The 15173-nt window shown below is 35.5% G+C and overlaps 1 protein-coding gene across 4 annotated transcripts; it reads right to left on the reverse strand.

The window, feature by feature from the left end:
• Positions 1-215: 215 nt before the first annotated feature.
• On the reverse strand, positions 216-10431 carry LOC147388348 (translocator assembly/maintenance protein). 4 transcript variants are annotated; one of them, XM_086421250.1, is made up of 11 exons: positions 10219-10431; positions 8593-8859; positions 8404-8460; positions 8244-8306; positions 8061-8129; positions 7889-7981; positions 6260-6364; positions 6099-6176; positions 2209-2337; positions 890-995; positions 216-713 (listed from the first exon to the last, which is right to left on the reverse strand). In XM_086421250.1, exons 2-11 carry the CDS (start codon positions 8824-8826, stop codon positions 523-525), a joined length of 1125 nt encoding a protein of 374 aa, XP_086277376.1. In that variant the 5' UTR covers positions 8827-8859; positions 10219-10431; the 3' UTR covers positions 216-522. The 4 variants fall into 4 exon arrangements, with proteins under 4 accessions (XP_086277376.1, XP_086277375.1, XP_086277374.1 ...); XM_086421249.1 differs by having other exon boundaries at positions 8593-8874; XM_086421248.1 differs by lacking the exon at positions 10219-10431 and having other exon boundaries at positions 8593-10168.
• Between the last annotated feature and the right edge of the window lie 4742 nt (positions 10432-15173).

Below are 15173 nucleotides of genomic sequence, written 5' to 3' on the forward strand. Positions count from 1 at the left end.
TCTTACTTAAATATCAAAGTCTCTTTGACAAATATCACATCAGTACATTCACGTAGGTAATCTAAAGAGACTGGTATAATTTTGTATCTCATGGTGATTTCGACTACAAAATATGATCATAAATATAATTTCGGCATCAGTCTCTTTTGAGGTGTAGGATCGACAGAAAATTCAATCATATATAATCTATTAGATTTTAATATTGGTAGTTGAACTTCAAAAAATTTAAATCTTAATTGTTTTATAAACATTGTTTGCTTAAAAGACTTCAACACAAAGTCCTCATGAGAAACCATAAATAAATGAACGAGCATTTCCAATCTACACTCTGTATCACTACAACCCTTATATCCTCTCAAGAAAATTGTCCCAAAATCAAGAAACATTCTATTTTTCTAGAAAAAAAATGGATGAAACAGATTGATCATCCAATTCCCTATACCTAAGCTCTTATGTCGATTAAAAAGATCGATGGCCTCTGCCCTAACTAACCTCGCAAAAGAAAAATGATAAATAAGTCTATCACGTCCAGGATTTCCATGCTTTGCCCATTTTCTTTGCAAGATATCGAGCAGCATTGACACCACCAGCCGTCAGTAATCCAGAGATAGCTTGCCTTGTGCTTGAAACCATAACCTTATGCCTCAACACCTTTTGCATGCACTCTGTGGTCTCTTGCCTTGAACTGACGACAACTTCACGTATAATTCGACCTGCAAATACACTCACGTAAATCAAACCATTTATCCCCATATAGGTTGGATTATTAAACATCAAACTAGTTAAGAGGTTGCATGTGAATCCAAACATACTGACTTAACTAGTTTGAAGATATTCTTTACTTTTCTCCCACAATATAATAGAACAAAAGACCAAGGTAGATTGATACCAGATTCAGTCAGTTTTTGTTTTTCTCCCAGTTTCATCCCCATGTGGCTTCTTATGGTTGAAGGAAGAGAAGAAACAAGGGATCGGGTCGCAGATAAACCATAGTCCTGTTGTCAAGCCATTGAAACAAATTAAAACTCGTGAACCAACGTTTGGAAATAAAACATAACCAACAATAGCTTTAGCCTAAATGGAAACAAAAATCTAGTCCATTTTCGAACTAAAGTGTAGCCATTTCAACATGATAGGATATTAATCCTAGTTAGCAGTTCTGCATATAACAAAAAAAGAGTAAGAGAAGAGCATGACCTGTGGCATCAAAGCTGTCATGAAGGGCAGTATCGTATTTATATTAATCTGTCCTTTTTTGGCTTCTTATGTTACTTATGTACATGTTGGTCGTTATAAAGTTCTTGTAAGGAGATTTTAAACCATTCTTGATTTTAGTTAATATAAATAGGAAAGAAGTGGGGATGTGGGACAGATTTCCCAAGAGTCCAACCAGCCTTAGTTACTAAAATTTCAACTCCTACTAAGGGTCGTTGAGCTCACCTTGTGGCATAAAAAAACATGATCTAATGACACAGGGTTGTAGAGAACAAAATTCTATGAACTTTGAAAAAAATTCAAAAATATATTATTTTTCACCGTTGAATTTTTATTTTAAATTTGGGTGTACTGTGGAAGTTCGGGAACCGTCCATTTTCAAAACCCTGGATCAAGCCAAAAAAAAATTTGTCTTTTGATTTTTTTTTTAATCTGAGTTCATCCATGAAATCTAGAGGGCTGTAGTGTTGGATTGCCAATATGATAACCATTTGCAAGGACCCTTAGTAATAGTTAAAATCTTACTAAGTTAGTAGGGAAAGTGTTTTTCATTTCCCAATGCCCCAGTCTTCACCTTTTTCTCCTTTGTCCCTTCTTTTTTCTTATTCTAGATCTTCTCCATTGAAAGCCTAAATCTACACAAAAAAAATTCACTGTCCCGGGGTCAAGTTCAGCTTACCTATGGAAAAAATTCCATCGAAATTGGCATGCTGTGGAGACAAAAAACTTAATACTTTGCTCAACATGTTAGATATGATGTTTGTGTCTATCTTGACTGGATTTGAAAATAAAAGGAGGAATTCCTATTCTTTATACCCTTGGAGACTTCGATCATGTTGACACTATATTACTTATACCCAAAGGATCTATGGTTATTATATTAAGGATCTATGGTTGTGACTCAGATAGAAGACTCAATAAGAAGTTTAATTATAACTGATCTGAAACTGAAGAAGCTTTGCAAGAGTCAATAATTTGAGGGTGAGAAGAAACCTGTGTAATATTTCCATGGTGGCTATCAGATGATGGAAGTCTCAGCAATTCTTCGGCAGCGTACTCTTCAAGAAATGGCTTATACATTGTCTGAAACAAATCAAACTGCCCTTGGACAATATTTTTCACCTGTGGTAGGTTATGCAAATTAGAAAGTAGAAAAAATTTGGTGTGTCTAGGAAGTTTAAATCCCACCGAATGTTTTTAAAATTATCTAGCTTTCTGAAAAATAAGGAAACAAACACAATAGAACCAAGGTGGGATCTAAAACTTTCTGAAAACTACTTTTTTATATATAAAATAGTTAGATTTATCCCAATCTAACTGCCCGTGGCATTTTTTGATTGCACTGGAGATGTTGTTTATATAACCAATCTTCAAAAAACTCAAAAACAAAACTTTGGGAATGTCCAAAACATATAATAAAACTACAAGAAACCATCTCTCCCTCAATCCTCGATAATGGTGAAACAAGTGATTTATTGATTCCTTGCTTTCTTTCCACAACATTCACCTGTTTGGGATCTGTGCTAATCAAATAGTCAATTGTGAAAACATTATAATGCAAACCCATCCAAAAACACAGCCACTTTAGATGGAATTTAGCACTCCACAAGCTTTACAGGGAAAGGAGAAGATCCTACAAGGGAAAACAACACTAGGAGCACTTCTCCAAATTCTCTTATCTTCCTCTTCGGTATATAATACCTCTTGCCCAGTCTTTCAAGAAAATTAGATTGAATGTCTATTTTATAATCACTGAGGTGCCCTCTAAGGCCCCAACTTCCTTGAGATATCTTCATCCAACAAAACCACAAAATCTCTATCAAGATACCCCTTAGAATCTGATTTGGCATACATCAAGGAGAATTTGACTTGAAGAGGACACTTATCTACCATAAATCCTCCCAAAATTTCACGGATTCCCCATAGATTTCGACTAAGTCTTTTCTACAAAATTTTACCAAAATAAGATGGACTGATACTAACCTAACCATGATTCATGGATCCGAAAAGTTCTAATAATCACCCTTTCCCACAACTTCCCCATTAATCTCTAAATGTTGTAGGACGGAAAAAATATGCCTACAAGTCATTTTGATTAAACCCAAAATATTAAAGAATATTGTGACAACCACTCAAGTCACCCTCCCCAACGCAGCATAGTTCCAAGTCACCCACAACCACTAATATTTCACAACATAATTATGAACTTCATTTGAGTCTTCAAGCCTCACCAATCTCCTCTCTCCTAAAACATGAACAACTTTCCCATCTAAATTTTCATGACATGCCAGATTTATTACCTCTCTATTTTTTGACTGATAAACCATCTATCACCTCTTCAATGAGATGCCTCTTCTTCCATTCTTCCACGTGTCTTTCGGCTTGCAAAAAAAAAAAATCTGGAGTTGACTCTTTGTTGACGCCTTCGTAAACTCACTTCCTATTGTCAATGTGGCTCCTTTCAATGGCTTTAAAAAGACATTCTGCATCTTACTCCAACCCATTATAGGATACTCCAAGAAAAGAACCTAAACAATGATTTTCTCAAGAACTAATAGAACATCTCTTATATGGTTCAGGTCTCAGCAAATTTAGGCCCCCATCAATTTGCAAGTCACCAAACTCCAATGTCCCCCTACAATATTTTTGTCAAGCTTCTGCACTTGCTCTTCTTCAAATAATATTTTTGTACCCTTCATTGTCCTGTGGTAGAGTGCACAGTGTTCGCCACTAGTAAAAGCTTATGCTTCTACTGATGATTGCCGTTAATATTTCCCTTTTTAAACGCAAATGGAGAGTTCAACCAACGAGATATATGTTTATTATTCTCCTTTAAATATAAAAATCTCTTCATAAGTTCATATGTCCCATTGACTCCCTTCTTATATTTCGATATTAATCCCCATAATCTCGTATCTGATGCATGGAAGTTTATACCTGGATGAAAGACATATAGAACCTAATTTATCCATCCCTCCCCCACAGTGTTCCATACATTTTGCCACCCGTGGGTCCTAGTGAAGCTAACTCATCACCATCATCATCGTCATCATCATCATCATCGAAGCCTTATTTCAAGGATTTTGCATCTGCTACAAGTGAAACTTACCCCTTATCTAAGAATTTGATTCACCATCTTCATTCTCCTCTGCCCACACAAACAAAGGCTCTCCACCAACTCTTTGGTTTTCAGTTGATGTTTTAACTAACAGCATGAAGATCTTGCTCGGCAAAACACTTTTGTATACCTCAAGGAAACCACTACATGTGCCTCTAGTGCTCTACAAATGGAATGACAGTCCTCATAAGGGAAATCCACCAACCATCCTTCCTTAATACCTCATATGTGATAGTGTGTAAAAACGGGGGTGGGAGGATATGTTGCAACCAAACATCTGAAGAGCTATAGGGGAGCTATACCTACTTTCCTTGGAAATTAAACTACTTTTTCCAGCTTTAATCACAAACTACCATTCTCGTCCATTCAATGACAACTGACATTCTCTCTGCCACATGTTCATATCCACTTCCCACCCCCAATTGTTTGAATGCTCCAACTAAGCCCTTACATCTCCTTTAAAGGATAAGATAGAAACTTATCCAAAAAAAAGGATAAGATCTACGGTTTAGTTGTATTTCTCTTGGCCAAGTTATCCAAAAAATCACAATATCCCTCAACCCTAGAGTTGATCTCCATCTGGAATGCAGACCAGTCTCACTTCACTCCCTATGCCCTTCTTGGAATACTCAGATTCTCATAAATGTCTTCCATTTTGTCTATTTTCAATCAGAAAATATTGTTTGGCATCCCTAAATCTCCAAAGACCTCTCTTCCACTCTATTGAGACATTCTGATATTGTCTTTCCCAGCCACAATGACACACGTTGCCTTTGGAGTTCAGTTTGAACCCAAGGCTTGAGTCCTTCAAGGAAGTCAAATAGCTTGTCCTTCTCGGACATGTCACGAATGTCAAGCATCAATGCGGAGAACTGCTTAACATAGTCATGCACGGCGCCAGTTTGGCGGAGTTGCCTCAATTTTCTTCGAGCAATAAACTCAACATTCTCCGGGAGGAATTGGTTCTTTAGCTCCCGTTTGAGGTCTTCCCACGTGTTGATGGCATGGTGGCCATTTTCCATCTCCGTGTATTTGGTGCGCCACCATAGCTTGGCGTCACCCGTTAGGTACATCGTGGCCGTGGTGACCTTTACCTCTTCTGAATCGGGGCGAGCTGCGCGAAAGTATTGTTCCATGTCAAACAGGAAATTTTCTAATTCCTTGGCATCGCGGGCGCCACTGTAAGCTTGTGACTCTGGAACACGCATTCTTGTAGTAGTTTCTCCCCAGGTAGGGTCTCCAGACCCAATGGCTCTCACTAGAAGGTTTACCTTTGTAGTGAGCTTAGTAATTTGCTCCTATAGGAGCGTTAAGGACCCTCGTGCATCCTCCTCTATATACCATTATTTTTTCCTTTCCGTTAAGGTCACTATCGCCTCCATACCTAAACTTCAAATACCTTCCTATTGACAACTAGGATATTTCAGTTCTTATCTAATATCTCCATATCATAATAGAGCCAGCAACCCCAATCAAACCTCATAGAATTATCTCTCTTAGTGTTTGTTCAGCTTCATTGACCATTAATTCACAATTTTAGGCATATATACTAGAAGCTTTAGTTTTATTTTATGAAAATAAAAGTAAAATAGTTTGAACACATACATGCTAAATGTCAGCGAACACAGCTTTTTCTTTTATCACTAAACACATAGCCAGTTATTTCAAAAGCAGTAGAAGTTTGGCAATTAATCTTATTTAAAAAATACTATAGAATGCTAGAAATTTCAATCATGGCATCTAGGTAAGCTATGATCAAGCTTACCTTATTTCTGTCCTCCGCAAACAACATCCGCAAGTCACCCATATACGAAAGGCTACAAATTTTAGCATACAGATCTTCCTGCATGAATGAAGAATATAGATAAAACATTCCATTATCATTAATTCATATTAGATTGACTGCACAATGACGAAGAAGGAGACCTCAGTGAATTCTGGTGGCAAAAGGAGGAGAGCAGCAGAAGTTGCGCCTTTCAAGTTAACAGAGTTAACATATTCTATGTCCAAATTATCCACGAGGATCTGAACCTGTAGAAAGAGTTAACAACACCACAGATAAAGAGAGAATGTTAACAGATGATATCTAAACTGCAACTTGGTCTGGTTCAATCTGAGAACTGAACCAGACTGATAGCTTTGGGCTCGTTTGGTTCGGTTTGGAACAAGTTGAGGTTCGGTTCTGGGTTCAGAAAATGGAGAACTGATTTGGTTCGGTTCTTGGTTCAAGGCATGTATAGAATTGAATCAAACCGAGAACCGAACTCTTATTGACTTACTACCTTTTAAGGATTTAAGACATAGATTAGTGATTTTTTTATGGTTAAATTAATTACTTTTTTTTTATGGATAGATTAATGACTTGTTATATGAAATTTTGTGTTCATTATTTACTTTATTCATTAAAAATACGTTGCTTCCACGCAGGTTTATAGGATATTGACAACCTATAGAACCGAACCGAACTAAAGACCTTAGATCGGTTTGGCTTGGTTTGGTTCAGTTCTATGGGCAATTTGGTTCAGTTTTGGTTCTTATTAAGTGAAACTGATCTTTGTCATCTGGCCACAAACCAAACCAAGTTGCAACCCCAATCTAAACTCATGGAATAGAAGCACTAAAGAATTTATGGCAGACAGTAAAGAATATCTACATAGCAGGTTTGACCATCCAACAAACAAGAGATATTAGTCTATATTTCTTCTACTAACCGACATGCTAAATTAACAAGGTAATCATCATCTATAACTATCCCAAAACTTGGAGTCAGCAACATGAATCATAGTGTGGCATTCAACTCTATCTAGACCCATAGCTTCAGTATAGGTATGTGCCTTCAGATATCTTCCTATTTTGTTGCACTCCACTTGCTTCTTAAGAGGCTTCAACTTGTGCCAGAGAATTCCCCGCTGGTGCTGTATGTTTTCTTCATTGTACATGCCCAAACAGTCCATGGCTTAAAGAAAGACTCCTAGTTGGTTATGTTATCCTATCTTGGTTAACAATTGTATGATAGACTTGTAGCCTGTTGCTTGTGGAAGGTTTGTCGTAGAGATAGATCGACTCTTATTCTAGGAGGTTAGTTGGTCCCTGATGGTCCATTAAAAGGAGTATGTGAATTACTCCTTTCATGGGTCACCCTCAAGGCTAAGCCACCATCGACATATGTAATTGTTTAAGAAACATGTGTTTGCATTACATGTTGTTAAGACACAAACTAGGTTCATTATGCTAACCAAATTAAAACAGGCACAACAAGCAATTATTCCTAAACAACCCATTGAATGACATCAAGGTTGTCTAAATGGAACATATATTTAGACACACAACTAGCAAGTCTGTTGTCCCAGGTGTGTCATATCCCAGCTAAGCCCCCGTGACCCTCTTATATTAATAGTTCTCCCCTTCTCCAATAGATTGGTCTTTTGGAGTAATTGGTTGGTTAACATAGTCATGTTGTGGTAATAAAAAGTGGCAAACAGTAAAGGGTGCATAGCATCAAAAAGTAGAGGTTTTTTAAGAAACAAAGAAAAAGTATTCTTAGGGAAAGCATACTGGTTTTTGTAAACGACCACTCAAGTAGAAATGCTCCCAGTTCAATATATCTTGAACCAAAGTATGCATTCGGACAACCCCATACTTTATCATCTGTTAAGAAATAAAAAATGGGAAATACATACATTCTATAAAGTAGAAAAATGGGTAAAATGAACAGAAAGGTTAGTACCTTGTCGTTCAAATCCACAAAGGGGTTGAAGTGTACTCCTACACCAATTTCATCTGCAACTCGAGTAATCTAACATAGCCAACCAAAACATGAAAGCTAATAACGGTTAGATAGAACAAAAACCACAAATGAAAATTCCATGAATAAGAAGAAAGAAAAGGAAGCAAAGGGACAATTGTGCACCAATTTTGATCCGCCGAAGTTTACCATCCATGAGGCATAATGATCCATGTTCATTTCTACATTCTACGTTTATAAGCAATAAAATCAGTTAAAGCTTTCAATTTGTTTCCTTTTGTTTTCGATAGGAGAAGAAAAGAAAAGGTTATTATCCAAAATTTACCTCGGAATGCCATTGCTTGGGATCTGATACACCTATAATGTAATCTACCATAGTTGTCTGAAAACCCCACATGCAGATATAGAAAATAAAATCCAACAAGAGAAAAGCACAATATTTTTAATTTTTAATGAAGTAACATGTGAAAAGAAACAAAAACATTTATAAAAAAAAAAAATCAAAATGGAAAACCTTGTCACGGTTGTTGGGAAGGAGGGATGAGCCATATGCACAACAGAATTCTACAGGAGGAAGAACATTTAGCAAACTTGCAATCTCTGATTTGGTCTCGTTCAAAGTGCTATAAGCACCATGTCTAGAGGATCTGAAACCTCTCACCATAGATAAATTGGATGGAAGACTGCTAGACCCAGAAACACACCCACAAGTTTGGTCTCGTTCAAACTTGATATAGTTGAGGCTCATTGCCCAAAACTAGCAGCTTGGCTCAAGTTTCTCCTAAATAAACACATGCTAAATAAATACATGTCAGGTAAAGTAAAACTCAAAAATTTCAGTAAGTACACGAAATGAAGAAAACGAGCAACTCATCATGGCACGCAATGTGCAATCATAAGGCACAATGTGCAAACATATGTACATAAATACAAACACATGCATACTCTAAGAGGGCATAAAGTTTGCAAACACAATGACATGCGGCTCATCTAAAAGAAACACACCCACAAGTGCTCACGCACGCAACACACATGCACCCCGGCCCACTGTTGGGTAGAATCTTTTTACACATTTAGATAAAGGAACTAGCCGCTTTACTCTTGTGGTCTCCCTCTATTGCTTCCGTGCTTTCCTGCCTTACTACTCTAATTCATTCGCTTATTAGTAGTATCCCTTCTCCCTTTAGGTTGACTTTCTTTCTTCTGAATTCGCTTACTAGTCTTTCTTGCCTACCGTACTCTTCCTGACTACTCTAATAAAAGAGCATCCTTTATCAAGAATTTGTCCATTTCATTGGAAGAGTTTGTAAGATGACTATGATCCTAACAAAGGAGAACTATGAAAATAAGTTATAAATCCACTTTGCTGCCTACTACTAAATCACCACCCTCCCACATGCGCACACACAACATGACAAACACCCATGCGCATGCACGTGTTCGTGTCGCTATGCATATACATGTGTGTTAAGTGATCGTCTAAATTTCTTTAAGCATGATATGAGGACAAAGACTAATGGAGATGGCTACGAAAATAATAGATATGCCATAAAATGAATCCTAGTAAGTGCATTTCTTATAACAATCTCTAATCATAAACCTCCATTCAAGCATGTAGAAGGCCAATAATGAGTCATTTCTTGTACGAGATATCGTAAGAAATCAAACTCCAATAGTAAGATTTATCCTATCTATTGAATTCAGTTGTGAATTAAAATCCATGTTTTAATAAAAAATCTCAATCCGATAACTGATTAGAAGACAACACTCATCCATTTGGAGCAACAACAACTTAATTTGTAATTAACACACAAATAAATAAATAAATAATAGCACAAAAATATTTTAAAGAAAATTTCCACAAACGTGAAAAGGTTGGTTTTAAAATATTTAATGTGTGAAGCATGTGAGACTCAAATTTTCTTTATTGGCACACAAATTAGAACAAATGATGAAAGCTAAGATTTTCATTGAAGATTTTTCTCAAACAGTTGAGGTGCACATCAGACTATTCTTATGGTTACTTAAACGGAAAGATTGTTGGTTCTTGTAATGGTTAGAGGAATAGATTTCACAATTCCGTAAGTTTTTTCTCTCTATTAATTTGAATCCAAAGAAATTGCACTAAAAAAAAAAATACCTAATTTTGGGTTTCTTGGACAAAGAGAATAAAGATGAAGGGAGGACTAAGATCATTGGATCGTGGTTTTAAAACCCTGTATATCAAGTTGACTCGTCCGAGTCATCTCGTCTGATTCAGACCCAAAATTTACTGATAACTCAATCATAAATCAATCGTGCTCTGTGAGGACATATAAATCAAATTACAAATTCTTAATTAAATGTATCGTGTATTAGGTATGGGTCCGGGTGCAATGGCCGTAGTTGAAGTTTAGGCCAAGAATCGAATGAAAAACGTATTTCAAATTATTATAATTTTTTTTTTTTTAAATTAACATATTATCTACAAAATAATTAACTTAGTCATATTCCGTTATATTAAATATATAAATCAATGATTTTTTTAAAGACAAAATTTTATCTTAGTTAAAAAGTAACAAATTTTTAGAAGAGATTACTTATTTTAAGTTTCAATACGGAGCAGACTTCAAATGAATATATATATATATATATATATATATATATATATATATATAATATATATATAATATATATATATATATTTTATATAAATTGTAGAAATTGAATTATTTGAAATAAAATAATAACTTAAATCAACTATATAATGAAAATAAATGATAAAATAGATTGGTTACGGGTATCCGTGGGTACCCATTGGATAGAACCTAAGGTTCCTATCAATTCAATTCCATTTAAGACCCAGTTCTAATTGATTCCAATAAAAATGAAAACGGAACTAGGGTTTTCGATTTCTATTCCGATTCCGTTTCTGTTAAATGGGTACCCATTAACACCCCTAGTCAGGGCCACTCACAAGGGTGCACCCTCACTTACCCAATGTGTGTGATGTGCAGGCATTGCACGTGCCTGAGAGAGGGACCAATATGCCTTTGCTCCAGCCCTAGTAGCTCTTCTGGTTCATCTAGTAGGACGTAAGTTCGGACACCCATATCATAAAAAAATAAAAAAGAAGACCTGTCAAACTTTATTTTCTTTCTCTTCTACTTCCCTTTCCAATAATAAGTCATCGAACATTATTTTCTTCTATTTTCATTTGTCAATAATACCCTTTCAATTTTATTGTCTTTCTTCTTCTACCTATTTAAGTTGCATAATATGAAAAAATTCTAGTATATATAATAAAACACAATTGTGGATCTCACTCTTTTTATTCCTTTAAATGGGGAGGTTATATTTCTTGAGTTTGTAATATCTTTTTAATCTTTAAGGACATAACTTCAGTACAGGGCCATATTAAAGGGTGTGAATACTTGGGGTTAGGCCCATTTTCATTTGGGTTGAATCATATAATTTGACTCCAACTCCAATCTATCTAAATTAAAGTATTCATCTGCTTCCAATCAAGATCAAGGATACATCGTCTTCAACTATGCTTCTAACAACGCATCCTTGAGGAGGCATTTGTAGGCATCCAAATTTTAAGAAAGCCCTTATAAACTTTGTAAATCAAAGTAAGGCCCCTAAAAAGTTGGAAATGGAATCATGTGTCCAAATTGGGCCCTTACTGGTTGGAATAGGATTTCTAAAGATTGAGTTTGGGTTTTCGAAAATAAAGCCCATGATCCAACAAATAAAAGCGATCCACATGAGTATTAGGCCTTACACCCAGATAAATGAGTTTGGCTTACCAACAGTCCATGGAATCTCTAAAATTGGATTTGGACAAATTTAACCATTAAATAAGCCAACCAAAGTTATTTAAGTTAGGGTATAATTGGAAAGTTAAATTATCATTAAGTCTATAAATACCAAAGATTCTCTCATTGAGGGGAAGGGGAATCTGGATCACTTTCTCTTAAAAGACAGAAGTTCTCCCTCTAGAGAAGAAGTAACTCTCAAGCCCTCCTCCAAAGACAAAGTAAAGTTTTTCAAAGATTCAGACTCTGATTAAAGAGAAGATCAAACATAAAGTCCTTCTCTAGAAACCAAAAAAACATTCTCAGTCGATAAAGCACAAAGTTCGAAGAGAAAAAAAAATCTACATAAACCTTTACAAAAATCAAGCTCAAAAGCCCTTCTCAAAAGCTAACAAATCATTCTCAATTGATAAAACACAAAGTTTGAAGAGAAAAAAAAATCTACACAAACCTCTTTAGAAGATCAAGCTCAAAATCCTTCTTCAAAAGCCAATAAAATTTTTTTAATAGATAAAACACGAAGCCCAGAGAGAAAATCTACATAAACCTATATAGAAGATCAGAGTTTTAAAGTCATTCTTCAAAAGCCAAGAAATCTTTCTTAGCCGATAAAACACGAAGCTCGGAAAGAGAAAAATCTATAGAAATCTCTATAGAAAATCAAATACAAACAAAGTCATTGTTAAAGCAAATTTCTCAAGCTTTAAAACACGAAGCCCGGAGATAAGAAAAGTTAAATACGTCAATTTTTTATACTTGACTGTTAATCAGAGGAAATCATTAAGGGTATGTTTGATTGCACATGGAAAATAGTGTGGAAATCAATTTCCATGGAAAATGACATTTTTCAAGTGTTTGATTGCACATGGAAATGGAAATTCATTTTCCACCCCAATCAAAAAGTCCACCAAAACATGGATTTCATTTTCCCACCCATATGGGTGGGAAAGTGAAATCCACCCATATTTTCCATCCCCAATTCTTCCCCACTCATATCTTCTTCTTTCCTACCACCACCACCACCATTACACTAACATCGTCATCATCGTCATCACCGTCGCCGTCTCTAGCCACCTTCTCTCTCTCTCTCTCTCTTTTCTCCATACCTCACCTCCCCCCACCACCACCACGTTTTCTCCCCATCTTCCTCATCATCTTCTTCCTCACTTACCTCTGCCGTCGTCACCATCACGTTCTCCCTTCTTCTTCATCACTTACCTCCATCGCCCTGTCGTCGTCGCCGTCACCACCACCACCACCACCGTCGTCACCACCACCGCCACCACCACCATCTCCGTTGCTGTCACCGTCGCCGCCGCCACATCCTCCCCCCTCCCTCTTCCTCCTCATCTTCTCTTCTTCTTTTTTCTTTCTCATATTGTTTCCATGATTTTATCCAAGTAAAATCAAACAATGGAATTTGATTGTCCAACCCTACCTATTTTTCACCACTATTTTTCCATGGATTTCAAATTCTATGGAAAATCACTTTCCATGCAATCAAACATACCCTAAGATCTGTATCTCCTTTTTATCAAAATAAATAATATCATTTGCGATCTTATGTCACGAATCTCGAAGTAGATTTGTTAAAACTTATTGTTGACAAAGATAAAGGTTGTTTGTTAAGATTAATAGATGGATAAAAGTTCTTGAGTTGAGGGTTGGATTGAAAGAGGGTTAAGAGATGGAGTAGGGATTTTGATAGAGTTTTATGTTGAAAAATGGGGGTTTTAGAGCATGAATTACTCATAGGAAATAATGCTATTTATAAAGTTTTTGGAGAATTTTTAGAGATAAAATGTTCCAACCCTAAAAATAAAGAAAATGAACATGAGATTTTTTGTTATTTCTTTTTTGATTTTTCATTTTTATGGGGGTAAAGGTAAAATTTGTAAGAAGAAACCCTAAAAACATTTTTGATCTTTGGTTTTTTGATAAATAGAGGTGAGAGGACAAAAGTACTTTTTGAAAGGGTGAGTAGGAGAGTGACATATGTAAATGTGAAGTGGTTGGTAAAAAGTAAATCTTGGTTCAGTTTTAAATAACTCATAAAGTAAGGGTGGATGTATATTTTTGAAATGGACTAATGAGAGAGCTCAATGTATGTACTAGAAAATTTTCACATTTTTTGTATAGGGTTGAAAGTTCTTCCAACTTTAGGGATTTTTACCAAAGACTAAAGTGTCTTTTTGGTTTGACCATATTTTTTGAGAATGGTATTCTTAAGTTTTCACAAGGAGTTAATTCTTCAATAAGGTTGTAACATTGGGCATTGGGACTTATGGGAGACCACCATGTGTCCTCTTTTGGGAGGAGATATAAGATAATGAGCTTAATATGGGCTTAGGATGAGCATGACTTTGGATTTTGATTTTGAACTTATGATGATTTATGTTTGAGCATTTCACTAGGCTTGAATGTGGATTTGGTTATTGGGTTAGGATATGTGTAATAAATTGGTTAATGGAGAGTGAATTTGGATTATGGAACGGATTTAAATTGGGTTAGTCCATGGATTTGGAGACATAGATTAGGGAAGTGGGTATGAAATTCGATTAGATTAAGGAAGTGGGTATGAAATTGGATTGGATTAGAGACAATGTTTGAGCATGTAAAATAATATGAGATGATGCATGTGTGAATGTATGCACGAAAAAAGTACTAAATGGCAATGTGGGCCCGTTGAAAGCTTTAAGTTCTTCATTTAAATCAATTTGAGAAAATTTTGAATTTTTCTAATGGATTCGTACAAATTGAGGTGTCTATAAGATTTATTTGGGAGAGATTCTATTTACACATAAACTTTTACTCATCACACATTAATCATTTTGAAATTGTATTTGCATTAGATTGGTGTGTTATAAGTAAAAGTTGATTTGCTAATAGAAACTCTCTTATTTAGTGATACCCTCCACATTTTGACAGATACTTGAGATACCCCCATGTTCTCAAAATGATTGCATACCTCCCTTGACTTTGATTTTTTTCTTATATACCAATAATAATACAAGAGTCTCTGTTGGACCCTTCATTTCTCGTCTTAAAAACAGCCATCATTACCCTTTTGAGTTAAAATTGCTAGGAACGAATTCTCTTTAGTATAGTTTTCCTATAATGGTTTTAAATATGGTCAAGATGACAACATCTCTTTTGCTTAAACTTGCGAGATCAGTAGCCATCCATTTTCAAAGCCTATGATATAGGCAAAAATATTTTTTTGTTTTTTTTAAAGAAAAATAATAATAATATGGTATTCTCTTGGAATAAAGATTTGTTGTTATAAAATTTAAGT

Source organism: Akebia trifoliata, chromosome 13 (genome assembly GCF_017979445.1).
Source record: "Akebia trifoliata isolate Shusen 1 chromosome 13, ASM1797944v1, whole genome shotgun sequence".
Lineage (NCBI taxonomy): Eukaryota > Viridiplantae > Streptophyta > Magnoliopsida > Ranunculales > Lardizabalaceae > Akebia > Akebia trifoliata.

Bases quoted from the DNA above. Each gene is read 5' to 3' on its own strand.
- LOC147388348 (XM_086421250.1), bottom strand. From the start codon at position 8,826: ATGAGCCTCAACTATATCAAGTTTGAACGAGACCAAACTTGTGGGTGT. The intron at 8,130-8,243 runs GTGCACAATTGT...TGGCTATGTTAG, and splicing joins ACTTCGGCGGATCAAAATTG to ATTACTCGAGTTGCAGATGA. The intron at 996-2,208 runs GTTTCTTCTCAC...GCTTGACAACAG, and splicing joins ACCATGGAAATATTACACAG to GACTATGGTTTATCTGCGAC.